Source organism: Trifolium pratense, linkage group LG5 (assembly GCF_020283565.1).
Source record: "Trifolium pratense cultivar HEN17-A07 linkage group LG5, ARS_RC_1.1, whole genome shotgun sequence".
NCBI classification, from domain to species: domain Eukaryota; kingdom Viridiplantae; phylum Streptophyta; class Magnoliopsida; order Fabales; family Fabaceae; genus Trifolium; species Trifolium pratense.
In genome coordinates, this window is record NC_060063.1 from 32917567 (window position 1) to 32938340 (window position 20774).

Here is a 20774-nt window from a genome sequence, read left to right on the forward strand (position 1 = left end):
TAATAATAATAATAATCATCTAACAATATATAAAAGGTATAGTTGAGTTTGGGATGGACTTTTCAATATACCTATTTTACTCTTGACTTAGTTTCACAACTTTCATTAATTAATCAATTTAAAAAAATAAAAAATAAATTCAAATCATAAAAATCTAACAGTATATAAAAAGGATAGGTGAGTTTGGGATGGACTTTTCAATATACCTATTTTACCCCTGACTTAGTTTCACAACTTCCATTAATTAATCAATTTAAAAAAATAAAAAATAAATTCAAATCATAAAAATGTGAATAAGTGGCGAATGAGTTGCCTATACATGAATGATTACCAACTTAATAATACATCTATACTATATAAAAAGAGAATACAAATATTTTTGGTGTCGATTTTTCATAATACCAACAATACACTTATTTTTTTAGCAATAAAATTTTTTTATTAACAAATTCATCATCTATAACAATATATAAAAAGGATAGGTGGGTTTGGGATGGACTTTTCAATATACCTATTTTACCCTTGACTTAGTTTCACAACTTCCATTAACTAATCAATTTAAAAAAATAAAAAATAAATTCAAATCATAAAAATGTGAATAAGTGGCAAATGAGTTGTCTATACATGAATGATTACTGTTGGGTTTTTGTATGTTGGCTACATTTTGCAAAAACATATTTTAGCCAAGTGTTGAGACATATGTGTCTACCCCAAGTGTTGTGACAAATGTGGGTACACTTTGGAACAACACCAGTCTGTGTATCTTTGCGCGCCATCTAGTGGGTTTTAATTTCTACTCAATCTTTTGAAGATTTGTTTGAAGAATTGTTTCAAAGTTTCTTACAGAGGAAGGCGCACGTGTTTAATGTGTTTCAGGAGGCAGCCGAACCCTAGTTATATTTTCTAAAGGAATTATATTTTTGGAAAATATATTTTTGTGTTTCAAAAATAGAACTATTATTTTCAAAAATATATCAGCCGCTGCCGCAATTCTAGAAGCCCTAATTTTGTCTTGAAGCCCAAGTCGTTCTACTACTATAAATACGAAGGCAAGCATATGGTTTCAAGCATCTAAAATCATGTCTTACAAAGTGTGTGTTTTAGGGATTTTAGAGTGTTAATTGTGAGCCTTTCTTGTATCTCATTGTTGCAAGCTTAGGACCTGTGTTTGTTGAGTTGTAAGTGTGAACTTCTCCTAAGCTTTGAAGTACGGAGATTGTTCTAGTGTGTTGTGTGATTTGCTCGCAAGCTTTTAAGCAAGAGTGAATCCTAGTTTCTTAGGAGTGTGTCTCCACCGTTTGTAATCGTTGAAGTTGATAACAACGCTGAGTGTGTTGTTAAGGTGGGAATTGGGACGGGGTCTCATATCTAGGAGTTCCTAGGTAGAAGTGTCATTGGGTAGTGTAATCGTTAAAGCCTTTATATTTATATTTACATTTTAATAGTTTAGTAGAACTTTCATGGAAATATAGTCAATTTATAGTATTACGGAGTATATTTTAAGGGGATATTATATTTTAAGGGAATATTGTACTTATAATATTGTATTTTTAATTTATAATTAAAAATATTGTATTTATTTTGGCAGGTAAATACCAAATTTATATTTACATTTTAATAGTTTAGTACAACTTTCATGGAAATATAGTCAATTTATAGTATTATATTTTAAGGGGACTTATAATATTGTATTTTTAATTTATAATTAAAAATATTGTACTTATTTTGGCAGGTAAATACCAAAAATGACTGACAAAAACAGATATCCTTAATTAGTTGTTTGAATGATGAGCAATGGGTATGTGTAATTATAGCAATTAGTTGATTGAAATTGAAATTATCGTGTGAACAATTTTGTAAATCAACATTGAAATTATGCCATGTGGCAAAATAGGTGTGTAGAAGGCCTATGAATGATTTTGAGGTAGGGTATTTATTGTAAATCATTTGTAATTGTATACTCTCTCCGGTCCTTATTATAAGAAACACTTTGACAAAATCACACAGACCAAGGAAGGTAAATTTTCTCATTAATGATTCTAACATTTTATGTTATATTCCAAAACTAACATTTGACTAGCATGAGAAATAGACTTTTCTAATTAATGCACTAGCATTATAATGAATTATTTGATTGTATTTAATAAGGGTACAAATGGAATTGTGTCAAAGTGTTTCTTATAAAAAGGACCAAATAAAAATTCCAAAGTGTTTCTTATAAAAAGGACCGGAGGGAGTATTAGATACTAGATAGGTAGATAGATAGATAGATAGATTGATTTTGAGGAGAAGAGTAAAATGGTGGGTCCCACTAATATTTTGTCTCTCTTAGTTCTTTCTCTCATTTGTCAAACAAGAGAAATTGCTCATTTCACACCTATTTCTCTCCTCTCTTATTCTCTCTTCCCTTTTTCTTGCATACCAAACACAACATAAATGATGATTTTTTCCTTGATATCATAGGTTTACCTAGGGGTGTAAGCGGATCAGAAAAATCCAATTGAACCGATGATCCAATCCAATCCAAACCGAAAAAAACCGAATTTTTTGGTTCGGATCAAAAACCGAACAAAACCAATTGAAAACCGATGTGGTTTGGTTCGGTTCTCGGATCTGTTTTCAGATCCATTGGATTGAACCGAACCAAACCGATATATAGGATATATGTTAATTTTTTTAATTTAGGCAGTTCAACCGAACTACATTTGGCCCAAGTATCTATAAAAATAAAATCTCACTACATCTGCTTCGATATTGTTGTATTTTAGATTTGTTGAACTTAATTTCAATATGGTTATATTATGAACTTATTTAGTATTTGATGAACTTAATTTCAATATGATTGTACTATGTACTTGATTGATTTATTTGGCATTTGTTGAACTTAATTTTCAAGATGGTTGTACTATGAGCTGTTTTCTTATTGCTCTGCTACTGTTGTTTTCTTTGATATCTGTTTGGGTGGGGGTACGACAGTTTTGCAGGCTGATTGTGTTTATTCCCCTTGGTGCTTTGTATTATTTTTCCTTAATTTACTTTTGATTCTCTTGTAATTCTTGTTTGAAGATAGTTTGAATTTTCCCATTAAAAAAAAAACATGAAATACATCGGAAAAAAATACGATTAAAACCGATCAAAGTATCCGAACCAAACCGAACCAAACCGACGAGTTTGGTTCGGATTCATTTTTGAAAAACAGTGAAAACCGAACCAATCAATGATTCATTGGTTCGGACATCAGATTCACTCAAAACCGAACCAAACCGGTCCAATTACACCCCTAGGTTTACCTACTGTAGTTTTTTTTTTTTTTTTATCATACAACTTTTAAGGTTACAGAGTATAATGCAGTATAGTACGATTCAAATTACAATATTACCCTTGAAGTGTAATATAACCCCTGCTAATTAATCCATTAGACAGTGTCAAGGAGTGTTTATATCCTTATCAGTTGAAATACTTGCACCAGATATTACCGTAGACATTCATTGTTGAACATTCCCCATTTCAGTTACCCCAAAACAGTTCATCTTAAAAATTACGTGCAAGAACAACTTGGCCATTCCACTAACTTTTCTATAACATAATTAAGCATACAGACTCATCTGTGCTAAGTACTGCGAAAACAAATATATTCTTACAATCCAACATGAATGTACCCAAGGCAAATGCAATGTCTAATGTTTAATACACATTCCTTCTTCAAACTTTTAAGAGATATAAATCATCTAGTGAAAGAACAACTTCCAAGTATAATGGTGACAAAAAAGACATTGATGCACCCTCTTTTTGGACAAAATGCAAGACAAACTCTTCAAATTTGAACAAGTTTATGCGGTGAATCCCGTTACTGAATAATCTGCATTGATCGGAAAACAAAAGCAGTAAGGAAAATTGTCCTCCTCCTCCTTCTCCTCCTCCTTTTCCTCATCCTCATCCTCATCCTCCTTTTCGTCCTCGTCCTCAGCCTCGTCCTCGTCCTCGTCCTCGTCCTCGTCCTCGTCCTCGTCCTCGTCCTCGTCCTCCTCCTCCTCCTCCTCCTCATCCTCATCCTCACCCTCACCCTCACCCTCACCCTGACCGATCAATACAACTCTAAGTCGTTTACCATCTTTGGATATAACTTTAAGTTTAAAATTAGGTGTCCATTGGTGTGCTGAAAAAATACACAAGCATATTCAAATCAACAATAAATAATACAGTACAAGAAACATAGTATGGTTAGAGTGAATTATTGGTTTAATATATACAACTTCTTTGACAGAATCATACAAAGTGTGATTAGAATTGGAAGATAATATGAATAATAAAAGCAACATAGAAGGTTCTAGTGTAAGATGAAGTTACCTGTATTCTTTTTACCAGCATTGGCTTCTTTCTCTGCTTTTATCTTTTCATTTGCAATGGCAGTCACGGAAGATGAGATATCCTTGACATCTGCTTCTTCAACTAGTCTGTCATAGGAAGTAAATTAAATCAAAAACAGTAGTTTTTTTAATCTAAATTAATTATCAGTTTCTTTCATATCCTATATACTCATTCAGAAGCTATGACAGTTATATTTAGTAAGAGGCAATTTTATACAAGATATTACTTAAACAACAAATTTAATTGCAATGGAAAAATAGAGATCAAATATACTTAAAAGCTGAATTTTATAATCATTTAAGCTCAGCGATTCAAATTGTACCAAGACGTTGTTTACTGTACTTTAATAATAGTGCTTCTAAAGAACAAAATCTCAGTAGTATTGGCTATAAAGATTGGATAATGCCTATAATGTATATCACACCAAATGACAGAGCATTTAAATATATATCCTTTTTTTCTTCTACTGACTCTGGATAGTTCTCCCTCATTTACAATTTAATTTCTCCATTTCAACTCCCCAATTGAATCCTATGATGCAGCCTCTAAGACCCAAAAAAGCTACCCATCGTGTAACTACCATAGCTAGTAAAAGCAACCCTTAACAACACTATATTGCCTGCTCAGGCAGAAGCCAAAGAAGAGCTAGCTCTAAAAAGAAGAAATTGTATTGAAACAACACCCAAAGTATTTAAAGACATCTTTATCACAGAGCAAAAACAAAGTTTCCATAAAAGCACGTAAAGCAATCTAACAAGGAAGAGTATTTGGGTTTGTGGTTGAATTTTTATGATCAGCACTTGCTCATAATCTTATTTTCTTAGCTAGCATACACGGCAATGCTACACAATGTTCCTTATAGTGTTTAATAATAATATATGACATACCAGCACTAAGAACATGTTATTCTAAAAGGAACATTGGAATCAGAGTAAACAAAACAGATGCAAACAATAAACCTTTGTTGAAGATGTTTTTCCGCCAAAGAATCCAGTGGTTCTTCCTTTTCTAGCTCTACTTTCTTTCCCTTCTTTTCAGGAGCTTTTTCAGTAGATTTTTTAGGTGCCCATTGTTCTTCCGCGGAAAAAATAAACAAACATATCTCAAATTAACAACAATAAATAATACAGTACAAGAAACATAGTATGGTTAGAGTGAATTGTTGGTTTAATATACAACTTTTTTGTCAGAATGATACAAAGTGTGATTGGAATTGGGGATTGATTTGATTTATAAATGAAATCATTAGTTGGGAAATATAATCTAAATAATTGATATAAGATTCTTATTCCTGTTCGCCGAAAAAATATTCTTATTCTTTAGTTGTGAAAATTTAGAGATTCACTATAATATATTTGAACTTGAGTGAAAATGAGGTGTAATCATAATTTCTATATATACATGGACAATATCATACTTGCTAGAGCAGCCATTTTGAAAAATATTATATAGGGCAATAACGAAGAAATACCACGATAACACGCTTATTTAATCTTTAATGGTCAAAGCGCGAAAACAAATTTATTTACAGATCAAGTAAAATCAACTTTTTACAATAATCCCATATGTTCAAATTCATATATTTTAAATCAAATCAAATACAATTTCAATGATTCCAAACATAATAAAAAATGAATCAAAATGTTAGTGAACTACCAAGTAAAGAACATCATAATTTTTTATAATGTCAGCCTTAACCAATCAGCAGCAAATGTTATAGAATTTTATTGATATTGATGTGATACACATGCAAATCCAATACTTTGATTGCACTTGTAACCAAAAAATAAAATATTTCAGCAATTATGTAATTAAACAATGGGTGAAGTGTGTGATCAAATTAAAGAGGAATCTCATTACCACAACCATCCTCCATTTGCTCGTAAGTTGGTCAAGAAAACAGACGAAGAAAAAAAAAATAAGAGTTCCTGATCACCAACTGCATGAAGAGTAAGATTTGTCAGATATCAGGGTCAACGAAAACAATGAGTTCAATCAAAACCACCTCATAAAACCCTCCAAAACACCAGTGATAAGGCTAAATTAAGACCTATTATAACAAGTAATCACTTCACATAAACATAAAGAATTACCAATTAGTCTTAGATTCCATAACATCCCCAAATGAGACACTAATAACAACTAACCAATAATCACCTTGCTATACCCACACAAAAACAAGTAAAAAAAACTATATTAAGACCTATTATAAGCTAAAAGGAAACTCTTCACAATTAATAACTTCAAATACACATAAACATTAATAGTTGATATACAATCAGAGGTGTTTACAAAATACACAACTTTTACAAGACTTTAAGTGTTTGACAGATTTTTCTTCGGTGTAAGAGCTTCAGCGCTATTTTGTTTCATTATTATAAAGAAGACACATAAGAAGCTCATCCTTTCATAAAAGTTAAATTTTGATCCCCCACAACTACTCAACACATGAGAAGCTCATCCTTCTCTATAGGTTCTCAATTTATGCAAATAAGTTTTTGACGTTATAGCTAGTATAAAACAATACATAAGATTTTCCTTTCCTGTGATTATTCATTTTTAGTGAACATAGGTGAAAACTGCACGTTAGATGAACTGATGAGTATAATCAGTGGCGGAGCCAGGATTATATTGGAGCCTGGGCACAATTTTAACCGCAATATTTTTTTGGCGCGTCAAATAAGAAAAAACCAGGAAAACATAATCAAATAAGAGAGATGAATTTTTTTTTTTTAAAATGGCTAAATATATTGAATTGAAGAATGAACCAAAAACCTCCTCATCTCTGAAATTAAATGATACAAAATTTAGCCAAACTGATAATGCACAAAATAACAATTTTAAAACAATTTTAGTTAGGATACTGCTGAGAAAATGCAGAAAAAGAAACAACATTATCACAGATACTGTGTAACCATTGGACCAATATCTCTAGGACTAACACCAATACTAACAAGATAAGCTACTGAAGTACTCATAGTACCTTCAAGCTAAGAATATTTTTGCAAATATATTGACTTAATTAATAACAGGAGCATAGCGCATAGCCTAAAGTTCAGGAGATTTTTGCAACACAAACCCAATATCATCTTCTCCACATCAAGCCCTCTAAGAAACTTAATAACAGGAGCAAGCTCAACAATAACACTAGCATGCAAAACTTGTGGATAATTCTTAACAAATCCACCAAGTTTAGACCTTGATTGAAATCCCAATTTTTTCTAAATAACCTAAAACAGGAATCATATTTTTTCTCATACTACAACCCAACATCAAAGGATAATGATTAATATCATCAAGTTAGACATAGAATAATAATTGGAATACCAATTTCTAAGTATTTTATGCAATTTCTCAATTTTAGGGTTGCTTACTTTACCTGTCTGCGCTGCGACTGCGAGAGAGAGAGGCTGAGAGCGGCGGCGGAGAGCGGCCTGAGACTGAGAGAATGAGAAATAGAGAGATTTGAGAGCGGATTTGAGAGCGGTGCTGCGGTGGTCGATGGCGAAAGGAATGAATGAAACGGAGAAAAGGAGAAACGCAAACTGGTTACTTCTTTTTCTCTTGTTTCTTTTATTAATTTTTTTTTTTTTAAAAAAAAAATTAAAAAAAAAAAAAAATTGGGGTGGGGCAGCCCGGGCACGTGCCAGGGCATGCCGGGTGGCATCTCCGCCACTGAGTATAATATATTGTTATTTTTATTTAAAATCTATCTTACCTCATAGTTATTCAAGCTTATGTCTTCAAATTTGTTTTTTTTTTTTTTTTGACTAAGTCTTCAAATTTGTTATATAGATTCTTTCTCGAGATTTTGAAAGGCCACTCATACTTAAGACTACTCATTCAAAATTTAAGCTTTGGTCCTTTAGGTCAAATTTACTCTTGCAAGTTACAATGTAGTGACCAACGAAATGATCAATTTCAAAATTTGGACATGGTTGGAGAACTTTTTGTCAACTCAACAACATTGAAGTTGAGAATCATTTGATTTTCAAATTGACTGAAGCTCTTAACAACAACGTCAATATTGTCAACCGTGTCTAAATTTTTATCTGTTTTGAGCAATTTATATGTTTACTATTATGCATGTGTTTACATTTCATCAATATTGTTATAATGGATGTCTACCTAAAGAAATTAAATGTCATGTTTTATTTTCATCATTTTTTTTTATTGGCTTTTAAGATTGTGCCTATATTTCATATGAGAAAAAAAAATAACAAAAGGTTTGTTGGTTTTAGGGGTGTTCATGGTTCATGAACTGCACTCAGTTCATTAACTGAATCACTTTATTATAAAAATCAGTTTATTTCTCAAATCAGTTTCAGTTCGGTTCAGAACCAATTTAGAACCAGTTTATAATTTAAACCGGTTTAGTTTCAGTTAACTGGTTTTAAACCAGTTTTTTAAAAAAATGGGTTTTTTTTTTAAAACTGTTTTATATATATATATATATATATATATATATATATATATATATATATATATATATATATATATATATATATATATATATATAAAACCGGTTTTAAACTAGTTTTCTAAGTGTCTTTTAAAAAACCAGATGTGGTGCTTTTGATAACTCAGTTTCACTTGACATTTTCCTTCATGAATTGAAAACCAAACATACAGAGGAATTTACATAATCATAATCATAATAATCTTAATCATAATCAGTGAGGAATTTACAGAGTAGGAATTTACATAATCATAATCATAATAATCTTAATCATAATCGGTGAGGAATTTACATAAGTAAGAAATTTACTTATAGTAGGAATTAACATAATCATAATCATAATAATCTTAATCATAATCATAATCACTGAGGAATTTACAGAGTAGGAATTTACATAATCATAATAATAATCTTAATCATAATCAGTGAGGAATTTAAATATAGTAGGAATTTACCTTTGAAGAAAGCAAAATCTTCGTCGGTGGTGGAGAAAGAACAAGAACTGTCAACGATGCTGCGATTGGTGGTGGTGGTCGGTGCGATTTGGGGGCTAGGGTTTAGAGAAAACCCCTTTCTCTGAAAAGTGGTGAAAATTTTGTTATGTTTTAAACTTTGAAGTGAAAATAATAATAATAATAATAATAATAATAATAATAATAATAATAATAATAATAATAATAATAATAATAATAATCTTCTTCTTTTTTTTTTGACAAAAATCTTTTTATGTTTTGAAACGAGTAAAATGGCAAGTACCCCCTGAAATTTTAAAATTTGTCAAACACCCCCTGAAATTTCAAAATAGGCAAATTCTCCTCTGAAATTTCAAAATAGGCAAATACCCCCTGAAATTTCGAAATGTCAATCAAATACCCCCTGACAGTGGGGTATTTAGGGGGTATTTGATTGACATTTTGAAATTCCAGGGGGTATTTTCCTATTTCAAAATTTAATGGGGTATTTGATTGACATTTTAAAATTTCAGGGGGGGTATTTGCCTATTTTGAAATTTCAGGGGGTATTTGACGAATGTTGAAATTTCAGGGGCATTTGCTATTTCAAAACTTTAAAAAAGTGATTTTTTTAAAAATTTAAATATTTTTCTTTAAAAAAATAAAAAATAAAAAACAGTTCATAAATTTAAACTGGTTCTGAACTGGTTATAAACTGAATTGTAACTGTTTATTAAAAGTGGTTCAGTTCAAAACTATATTGAATGGTGCAGTTTAAAATATGGTTCAATGCAGTTCGAATTACTTTTTGATTCAGTTAACTAGATTTTTGAACACGCCTCACCTGACCCTCAACATTCAAGCACAAACCTTTTAATAAAAAGTGACATATGTTTTGATTCTCTTATTGTTGAAGGTTAAACTTTGCTCTCAAAATGAATTTAAAGTAGGATATGATATAACAAATTATATATGTGCCTTCAAAAAAAAAAAATCTATTTGTAGTGTATATGATTAAGTACTACATTGTTGGATCAGGAGATGGTGCCGTGCAGCCGGAGATCATTCACATTGGTTTAAGAATAATTATTTAAGTGAGTTGAACATCAACATTTTAAGACATTAAAATTAAGGATTCTTTCATTTATAAAATGTTCAACTACCATTTTTCTCCAAATTAATGTTAAACTTTGACTTTATGGCATTTATGGCATGATATGAGGTGCCTCTTCAATTTTGTTTGTTACAAACTTACAATTTATCTCATATTCCAGTTCAATAGTTAGAGTTAGTAATCAATTGAAACTTGTGAACAATTATAAGGTTGTAATTCATAAAAGTATTGACACACATAGATAACTGAACAACGACAAGATTAATATTGAAATAATAAGATCCTCAAAAGTTCACATCTCTAAATCGATCTGAGGAAGATAATCTAGAATCTAATCAAATAATAACTTAGCTACTCATAATAATTAAATTAGTAAGCAACATAATAAAAAGAAGGAACAAAACCAGAAGTTGTGTTACTGCTTGATGATACCGTCGTTCCGTCCTTCAATTCTCCTCCTGTGATAATGAATAATGCGCTGCCTTTTATATTTCAGCCTCATAAACCTCAATCCTCATTGTGTTTCTTTATTGGTTTCGGTCGAGGCTCTTGATTTGGGTCAACATAGAAGGCCCACGTTTCTTTTGCACTAATCACACTTACACATAGTAGTATAACTCACTCGATATTCAAGTAAAAATATGAATTATTAAAAATTTATTATTCTTGTAACAAAAAATATATTATTTTATTGTACAAAATTATATTAGTATGAAATTAAATCTGGTGGAGAGTGATTTTCTGCTTCCTGTGTTTTTTCTCCCACCCCCGTAGAAATTATGAAAATTATTATTCTATTGTACAAAATTATATTAGTATGGAATTGAACAGGGTGGAGAGTGAATTCCCGCTTCTCGTGTTTTCTCTGTCATCCCCGTAGAAATTACGAAAAAAGAATTAGGGTCTTGTATTAATATATAAATATAAATATAAGTCTCACGTAAATTACCAAAAAATTATGCATTAATATATGTGTATAAATATGGACCCTCGTATAAATTACAAAAAAGAAAAAGACACTCATATTAATATAAGTGTAAAGATAAGTCTCAGTAAAAATTACAAAAACATAGGTATCTCGTATTAATTATATGTGTATGATAAATATAGGTTCCCATAGAAAGAAAAATAAAATAGGTCATCTGTCTCGTTTTAATAAACCTCGTATTAACACATACGAAACAATATAACTCCGTAAAAATTATAAAATATAACCCCTTTCGCCTCTTATACTGCCTAGTATGCTCTAATCTAGGCCTTTCATTTTTTTTTTCTCTTCAGTTATATTCCTTTTTTTATTTGTAGACATTCAACCATTGAATTACCAAAAGGAGAGAGGGCTGAACAATAATAGCATGACAGGATCCAATTTTGTGATCTTTCACCCTCCGTTCCCAACAATATTGGTATTTGTTTCCCCGTCCCCATAGAAATTATTAGAAAAACAGCGTCTTATATTGATATATGAATATAAATATAAGTTTCATGTAAATAAAAATAAATAAATTGGTACTTGTATAAATATATGAGTATAAATATTGACCAAGTGTAAATTAAAAAAAATAAAAGCACACACGTATTAATAAGAGTGTAACTATAAGTCCAATAAAAATTATAAAAAAAATAGGTCTCCCGTATTAATATGAGTAGAAATATAGGTTCTCATAGAAAGTAAAAAAAAAAATACTCGTATTAATATATAGGTTCTTGTAGAAAAAAAAACTCTCAGTCCCGTATTAAAACATCCGGATAAATATATTCTCGTAGAATATCACATACAATTTGGTTCGATGAGAATGTTTACTCTAAAATAGACCAAATACATTAAACACTTTATGAACCAAAAAAGTAAATTTTTTCTTATAAAAAGACCGGAAAAAGTAATCTAGGTAAAATGATCATATACAATTTGGTTCGATGAGAATTTTTTCATATAAAATGATCTAGGTTTGTCAAAAAAAAAATGATCTAGGTAAATAAATAATATAAACTTTTTTACATGCAATTTAATTACTCCCTCCATTTTTATTTAAGTGTCAGGTTATGAATAGTAACACTAATTAAGAAAGTAGATTTTTTATTTCTTATCTTCCTATTATACCCTAATTAGTGTTTACAATGTAAGTAATATTTATTCTGAAACAGATATAATATATTTTAAAATATTTAAGTCATAAAATACAATGTAAAATTTTGTTTAAAATAATCATATAAACGTTTTTATGCCAATTATTAAAAATTTATTTATTTTTGACTAAATAAAAAAAAACTTAGTCTATAGTATCTAGTCCACCGTACATATCAATTTGGTTTGGGGGTCTATTTGCAATAATGTAAGTTAACTGACAATAAAACTTAAGAAAATTCCAATTTTTTTTTTTACTATAAGAAAATTCCAAATTGAAAATACTGATTATTGTCAAATAAGTAGAGGAACTTCAACTTGAAAATTTGATTTAATGATAATTGTCATATTGTCAAATAAAATTTCAATTGACTTTATATGAATTAATATGGCACACGAATTAATGCTCATTGAAAATGTGTGAGAGAATGATATGTGAGCAAATACTTGCAGTAAAACATGGATTTATATATTTTCTTGAGAAGAAACACTTAAACGTATAATATATAGATATAGATAGGGATAAAAACACTTACATAAGAAATGAGGATTACTGTTTTTCTCGTGAGTTTTTGAGATTGAATCTCAAACTATAAAAATTGGCTTATAATTAAGATCCATACCATAATTTTATTGCTCAAAAACATATTCTATATATTTTCTTTTACTAAGAAACCAACTTTATTATAGTATAAAAAAAGATCAACTTTAAAATAATTTATTTTTGGTTGGTTCAAATAAATCCTCGTATAACATTATAATATTTTCGTCAAAAATATTTTCTAATATTGCATTCAAATGATATAAATTACAAAATACAATTTGTATAAACAAAAAAAATTATAAACTACAATCATTGAAGCTAAAACTACAAATCGACTATATAGTAGACATAATGAAATCAAATAATGAAATCTGGCGTTGAAGTTGTTATTGCATGAAAAATTATCCTTGTAATTGTTCCATCTAAAATCACGATTATGCCTCCAGGATAATGAATCAATATGGATTTAACGCTTAAAAGATCACCTGCGGAATCACATGAAAAAGAAAATTAGAGATCATGAGATCAAATATAAAAGAAAATTCAAAAGAAAAAAAAAAAAAGAAAAGAAAGAATCAATGATCGATGATAAGACATTGTCAACTTTGTAATCAGTTGTAGACCGTTACGCGAAAGAAATCATTTCTAGTACTATTATTCTCAAGATAACAAAGTATCAAAGAGAAAGAAGAAGAAAAAAAAAATAGAAGGCAAGGAAGAATTTTGAAAATTAACCATGATTCAAAAAATTGTGCGTAAAGTGTGAAACTCAAAAGTACTATTTATAGACAAAAATATTAAATAATCAAAATAATTATAAATATTCCCTTAAATTATGCATGTAGCAACTGAACAAAATTTGTGCATTAATTCTTGAATTTATACTTTTGAATTTGGAATTTTGAATTAGAAACAAAATCATACAAATTTAAAGCCACGATTTGTGTGTTAATGACCATATATTTGACTTTTTGTATACACACACATTAATGACAGTAAACAATTTTATTAAAAAATTCGTTTGTCAATTATCATGATTTGTTTGTTAATTATTTCCTTAAAAAATCTTTTTTTTTTGAACAAGCCAAAATGAGATATATATATATATATATATAAATAAGTATAATAGTCTTTTAGCACAAGACGTACCAATAAGACTAAAACAATGTTACAAATAAAGTCAAAAATACAGGAGCCGAAAGAAGCTAAACAAGGCCCAAGCAAAGCAAAGGACTAGACCACCAACTGTGGCAGTTCAAAGCTAAAGTACTACTCGTCGCTTTCAACCACCGAAAAGAGAACGTCTTGATCTTGTCCAACATATGATGCACCGAGTTCGCTGAGCCTGTAAACAAACGATGATTTCTTTCGTTCCACATAACCCAGACACACGCCAACCATACGAGCTGCATGAAAGAACGTCGGGCTCTAGAACCACCTGCTGAATCAGTAAACTGAACAAAGTGTTCTGGAAGATTCTGAGCAGTCACCAAAGAAGACCCAATCCAGGAGCTGACAAGGGGCCACATGAGACCAAAAGAACTGCAATTGAGAAACAAGTGCTGAGCTGACTCAACCTCTCCACAACCAGAGACACAGAGATGAGCCTCCGTAGATAAAATCCCTCGAATAACCAGGTTTGCTTTTGTAGGTAACCTGTCCCGCAAGAGTCGCCAGGCACATATGGAAACCTTCAAAGGAACCTGGCGATGCCAGATAAGTCCTGACGCAGCATCTAAAGTAATTGTATCCTGAGTCGTCAAAAGCTGATAAGCACCACGAACCGTGTAACCATCATCCGAGTCAACCCGCCACTGCCACCTATCTGAAACATGATCCTGCAAAGAGATGGTGAGTAGATAAGCCTGACACTCCCCCAGCAACTCCTCCTCCCACGCCCTCAACTGACGCCGCCACTCCCACGCCTCCCCTCCAGCCTCCCACCCACGCAAAAACATCTCAGCCACTGAAGCCGATTTGTTTTCTGCCAGATCAAACAACCGCCCATACCGATCCCTCAACGAAGTACCATCCACCCAGGGATCAGTCCAGAAAAAGGTGTCTGACCCATCTCCCACCTGTCTCAAAACACACTCTCTAAACCACCCTCTCCCTGCCTCACCTCCACCATCCCGAATGCGCGCCAACTCCCTCCACCAAGTCGACCCACGCGCACCACCCTCACACAACCTCCCTCTCTCAACCCCATAACGTCCTGCCAACACTCGGAACCACAAACCCTCTCTATCCACGAGCATCCTCCAGCACCACTTGCCCAACAAGGCCAAGTTAAACTCCCTCAACTGCCTAACCCCCAAACCCCCATAATCCTTACGCAAGCAAATAGTATTCCAATTAATCCAAGACACTTTCCTAATATCCTCACTTCCCCCCCAAAAAAATTATATTTTTTTTGTTGAATAATAAAAAAATTCTACACAACAACTTTATTTAAAATAAAAAACTGTATAAATATATTTAATTTTTCGAAATATAATTTATTTTTGTGTATATGGAGAGCATGCATTACTTCTTAACATGTATTATATAATAACATTTAGAATAAAATATCTTTATATTATTTTAGCGTATATGGAGCATGTATTATATTTTAACATGTATCATATAATAACATTGAGAATAAAATATCTTTATATTATTGTACATAGATTATATAATAATATTGATGATAAAGTATATTTTCCAAAATTGGGATTTGGGTTTTAAAACAATTCTATATTAAAAAAATAAAAAATAACACAATAAGCCTTGAAAGGTAATATAAATATAAAATTGTATTATAAAGTTGTATTGTTATAATATATTTCTATTTAATTGTATTATAAAATATTTATATTTTTCAACTAAATATTTTGATAGTCAATCATAATTAATTATGATTTTTCAATTTATAATTTATTTCTATTTTGCATTTCCTTTTTGAATTTCTATGAAAATTGAGTAGAATAACCATGAAAGGTTAAGAGCATGACAAATCATCCTTCAAAGAATAAGAGAATGCCACGCGTGTATTGAGGAACTGTGAGCTTGACATCTAAGAATTTGATATGGAGAGAGAAACTCGCAAACTAATAAATAACTAGTTTAACTTACCCGTGCGATTGCACGGGTTAATGTTCAATGGAAAATATAAATTATTAAAATTTTATTATTTTGTGATTTTTTAATTATTTATAAAATTATTTTTTTTATTTAATGTAATTTATTTAAATATAAAAAATAATACTTTTTTAGTGATTTTAAAAGGGAAGCAGGGTGGAGAGTGATCTTTCACTCCCATGTTATTTTTTTTGTCAGTCGCAACTCTAACTTTTTTTATTATTTAATCATTTAAAATAATCATTGTGTTAAATTTATATATAGTTACATCGATAATTCAACTAATAAAAAATTTCCATAAAAATATTTAAAAAACAATTGGGGAAAAAGACAAATTAATTTCCTTGATTTTACGAAGTTAAATTTATGTTCCTGAACTATCATCTCAACTATTATTTACATAGGATAAAATTATATAATCATGTAAAATTCTATCTAAAGTTCGTGTAAATTAAATATTCATTCCCCGTATGTTGCAAAATAATCGTGTGAAATATTCATTCTCCGTAAATTGTCAGAAATTAGAATAAAGATCGAAATAGGAAGAACATCGAAATTGTAAATATGATTTAATATTAATTTTATAATAATTATCTGATTAGTTAAGTCTGTGTTTGTCATAAAAAATAATAATGATTATCTGATTGATAAATTATAGGACAAAATGATCTTGTTTCCATTTTTTTTTTGTAGAGTCTTGTTTCCAAACTTTAATAGTAATTAATCATATTAATAATTAATTGGGATTGATTTAATTAAATATATTTCAAAAATTAGTGGATTAATAATTAAAACTTTCCATATTTAATGTTTCAGTTAAATCAAGACATGAATATAGACATTGTTCATATAAAATAATCTGGTCAATAAATTATTTGATTTATTCTATATTTGATTTTTTTTAAGAAATTTACAATAATGTGCATGAATATCTATTTTTTGGTGGAGCACATTAATGTAAATTAATCGACAATAAATAATTAAAAAAATTCTAAATTGGAAATAACGATTTTTGCCAAATAAAGTAGATGAAGTTCAACTTTAGAATTTGATTTATAATGATAATCGTCATATTGCTAAATAATTGACTTTATAAAAATTAATATAGTACATGAATTAATGCTAATTGAAAAGGTTGTGAGAAAATGACATCTCAACAAATGCTTATAGAGAACATCCGCATCATTTTGAGGAGGAATAAAAATTATATAAGAAGTGATGATTAATGTTTTTTCTCGTGAGATCTTGAAATTGAACCCCAAACTATAAATATTGGCTAAATTACAAAATACAATCATTAAACCTAAAACTACAAATCGTTCTATATAATAGACATAATTAAATTATTGAAATATAGCATCGAATTTCTTGTTGCATGAAAAATTATGCTTGTAATTGTTCCATCTAAAATAACGACTATGTCCTTAGGATCATGGATCAATATGGATTTAACGCATAAAAAATCACCTGAATCACATGAAAAAAAAAATTAGATCATGAGAAAAAAATATGAAAGAAAATACAGAAGAATAAAAGAAAGAAAGAATGATGGGAGAAAGTTGGAAAAAATGTATCAGAAGAGTTGTTTATATTTATACTGAAATGTGGAATACAATATTAATTAACATTCCTTAATTTGTTATTTTGGTTCGTACCATGATATAATTAGTAACAGAGTATTAAAACAATTAAATAGAAAACGTGTAATAATTAAGACAATTGTGAGAATGGTGGTAGTGATTGATTAATAATATAAGATCAAATTAAGTAAGAAGATAAGATCGAAATCAAAATCAACCAAAATTGGATATGTAAACCTTAAGGAGTTTTAACCAAACGACACATAAGCAAATGTGGTCTTAGAAGATGCCATGTAAGATTAGAAAAAAATTGGTTGATCAAGAGAATGTCATGTATGAAAGTTTCCATGAAAAAAAACTCCTAAACATATAAATAATAGATAGATGATAAATAATATATATAATAAATTATATATTTGTAGCTCTTTCATCTGGCAACGCCTGATTGCGTGATAAAATCTTCAATTTCGAGCAGCAAAAAAATATGCCACGATGTTGATGGATCATGGTGCGATTTTTTTAGAAATTTGCTCTGTTTTGTAATTTCTCTTCAAATTCTTTATGATGTATCAACTCTTGCTATAATCATCTCTAAACCATGTATTTATACTAAAAACTTATTAAAATACTATAAAACTGCTACTCAAAATATAGAATGACGGACTGTCATCAATTGGGGCATATTCTAAAGGAACAAAATATATGAGTGAATTTTATGGTAAAGAATAGATCACATTTGAAGTATTCTACCCATTAAATTTGCCTCGATCTGACTTGGAGTACCTCATTTTGATAGATAAACTTAAAACTTAACTTATACTTATTAATTTTATTTTGTTTTCCTCTTTTGTGTTAGTTAAAAAAAGTAGATTTTATACAATAAAATATATACACCAAAGGATAAAATAAAAATCAGATACTCCCTCCGGTCCTTTTTATAAGGAACACTTTGACAAAATCACACAGATCAAGGAAACACATTTAACATAGTTATTTTCATTTAATACTCTTATAAATTTAAATTTATTCCATGTATACCCTTATTTAATTACTCTTTCTTCAACTAACTTACTTATTTTTAAATTCTCTCTGATAATAAATAAGGACATAAGTGAAATTGAACATTTAAAATATTTGAAAATTGGTCAAAGTTTATTATAAAAAGGACCAATTTTTTTGCCCTAAGTGTTCCTTATAAAAAGGACCGGAGGGAGTATTTGTTTGTTGGTCAAAGGATAAAGTTTATTCAAAGTGAATATTTGGAAGGAGAGTAAATAAAAGGATTTGTTTCAAAATATAGTTGAATGTATATAGACTTTTTAAATAATACGTAGTATTGAGTCAAAAAAAAAAAAAACGTAGTACTAAATTTAAAGAATTTCTTTTGGGAAATAAAAGAATTTAATTAAATGTCTATTTGTTAAACAAAATAAGTCAGCTTATAACTTATCATATTAGCTTATAAGCTTGATAAAAAGCTTTTGTCAATAGCTTATAGTTTTTTTGAGATGTTATTTCAAGTAACGTTTGAGCTTATAGCTTATTACAATTTTTTCCATTTTTAACTTATAATTTAATTTCTTGTCAAAAAAACTTATAATTTAATTTTGCTAGTTTTTTAAAAATAAAATTACCCACTAAACATAATACATTTTTATGTCATTTTATATTTATCAACCACTTTAAAAGATAATTTTATCAAACATTTTAATTTCAATAAGTTAGTTTTTCAGCTATCAGTTATAAGTTAGTTTTTCAGCTATCAGCTAGCTTATTAGCTATAAGTTAGCTTATGTTACCAAACAGACCTTAAATCTTTAAATTAAAAAATAATTAAAAGATTAAATTATCTTTTTTAATTTCAAAATAAAATTTCGAAATTTCAGCGGGGTATTTGCTTATTTTGAAATTTCATGAGGGTATTTAACAAATTTTAAAATTTCAGAGGATATTTATCATTTTACTCGAAACAAAATATCTATTAATAATAAAATTAAAAACAAAATAATATAAATAAGAGATGTTTGAGGGAGTATTGACTATTGACTTGTTTCCTCTGTCTCTCCGCAATTTATCTTTGCAGTTACGAGCGAGTTCAGATATGCTCCGTTAGCTTATTCTCCATTACCCTCCATTAGCTTTCTCAGATCGTGCCATGTGGCACTCAAATGGTTTAATGGTCAGATTTAAACTCTGAAAATTAATATTTTGCTTAATATAAAAAAAAAACATATAACGATTCAACTTGACAGCGATTCTTTCTTCCTTCTGCCGTCTCCGACTTCTTCATCGTTTAACGGCACTGATTGACTGCTTTACAAATGTTTTCCACGTTACTCTCCAATGTTTCATGCTTCTTCTTTGTCAACCTCAACTCACTTCCCTCATATAATAACAAATAATTTCATCTTTTCTTTTCCTTTATTTATTTTTGTTTTCAATTTCAAATCAGAGAAAAAAAAACGCTTATAAAATCAAATTGTTTCATCAGTTTCCATTGTTGTTTATGAGATCTGGACTAGCTCCGACCAGATTAAACCAAAACGGTGTTCTTCGTAGGAGGCGGAGAAAGGAAGAGACTCCGACGTGATTTTTAATCTGGCAAAATGGTCGTGGCACCGAGACGGCAACAGGCGGCTGACAGAGTGGGTGAGATCGGCGTGGACGATGAGAAGGAGGAAGTGGTGTATTGTGGAAGCTGGAGTATCCTATTACTATGTTTTAATTTAATCTGGACAATTAAACCATTTGAGTGCCACATGGCACGATCTGAAAAAGCTAATGGAGGATAAGCTAATGGAGCATATCTTAACTCGGCAGTTACATGTTCAAAAATAATGATCAATACAATAGATATTCACGCTTAATTAGTTAAAAGAAAAATGAACAGGGTAGTGAGGCCAATGGAACCGGCAGCGGCTCCATCATTGACTATTCACGCTTACTCATCTTGCTTCACAACTCAACATTTCTATAATTGCAGTGAGAAATAGCATCTAAACACCTAAATGA

The 20774-nt window shown here is 29.8% G+C and overlaps 1 protein-coding gene across 2 annotated transcripts; it reads right to left on the reverse strand.

Moving 5' to 3' along the window:
• Positions 1-3555: 3555 nt before the first annotated feature.
• Positions 3556-9442, reverse strand: LOC123885685 (glutamic acid-rich protein-like). 2 transcript variants are annotated; one of them, XM_045934987.1, is made up of 5 exons: positions 9283-9442; positions 6229-6307; positions 5328-5442; positions 4348-4454; positions 3556-4156 (listed from the first exon to the last, which is right to left on the reverse strand). In XM_045934987.1, the coding sequence occupies exons 2-5, from the start codon at positions 6242-6244 to the stop codon at positions 3831-3833; spliced, it is 564 nt and encodes a 187-aa protein (XP_045790943.1). In that variant the 5' UTR covers positions 6245-6307; positions 9283-9442; the 3' UTR covers positions 3556-3830. The 2 variants fall into 2 exon arrangements, with proteins under 2 accessions (XP_045790943.1, XP_045790944.1); XM_045934988.1 differs by lacking the exon at positions 9283-9442 and adding an exon at positions 7748-7919.
• Positions 9443-20774: the final 11332 nt, after the last annotated feature.

What these genes read in the sequence shown, in the direction of transcription:
- LOC123885685 (XM_045934987.1), bottom strand. An exon ending in GAAAAACATCTTCAACAAAG is followed by an intron (nt 4,455 to 5,327) that starts GTTTATTGTTTG and finishes TTCCTATGACAG; the next exon opens with ACTAGTTGAAGAAGCAGATG. An exon ending in TGCTGGTAAAAAGAATACAG is followed by an intron (nt 4,157 to 4,347) that starts GTAACTTCATCT and finishes GTATTTTTTCAG; the next exon opens with CACACCAATGGACACCTAAT.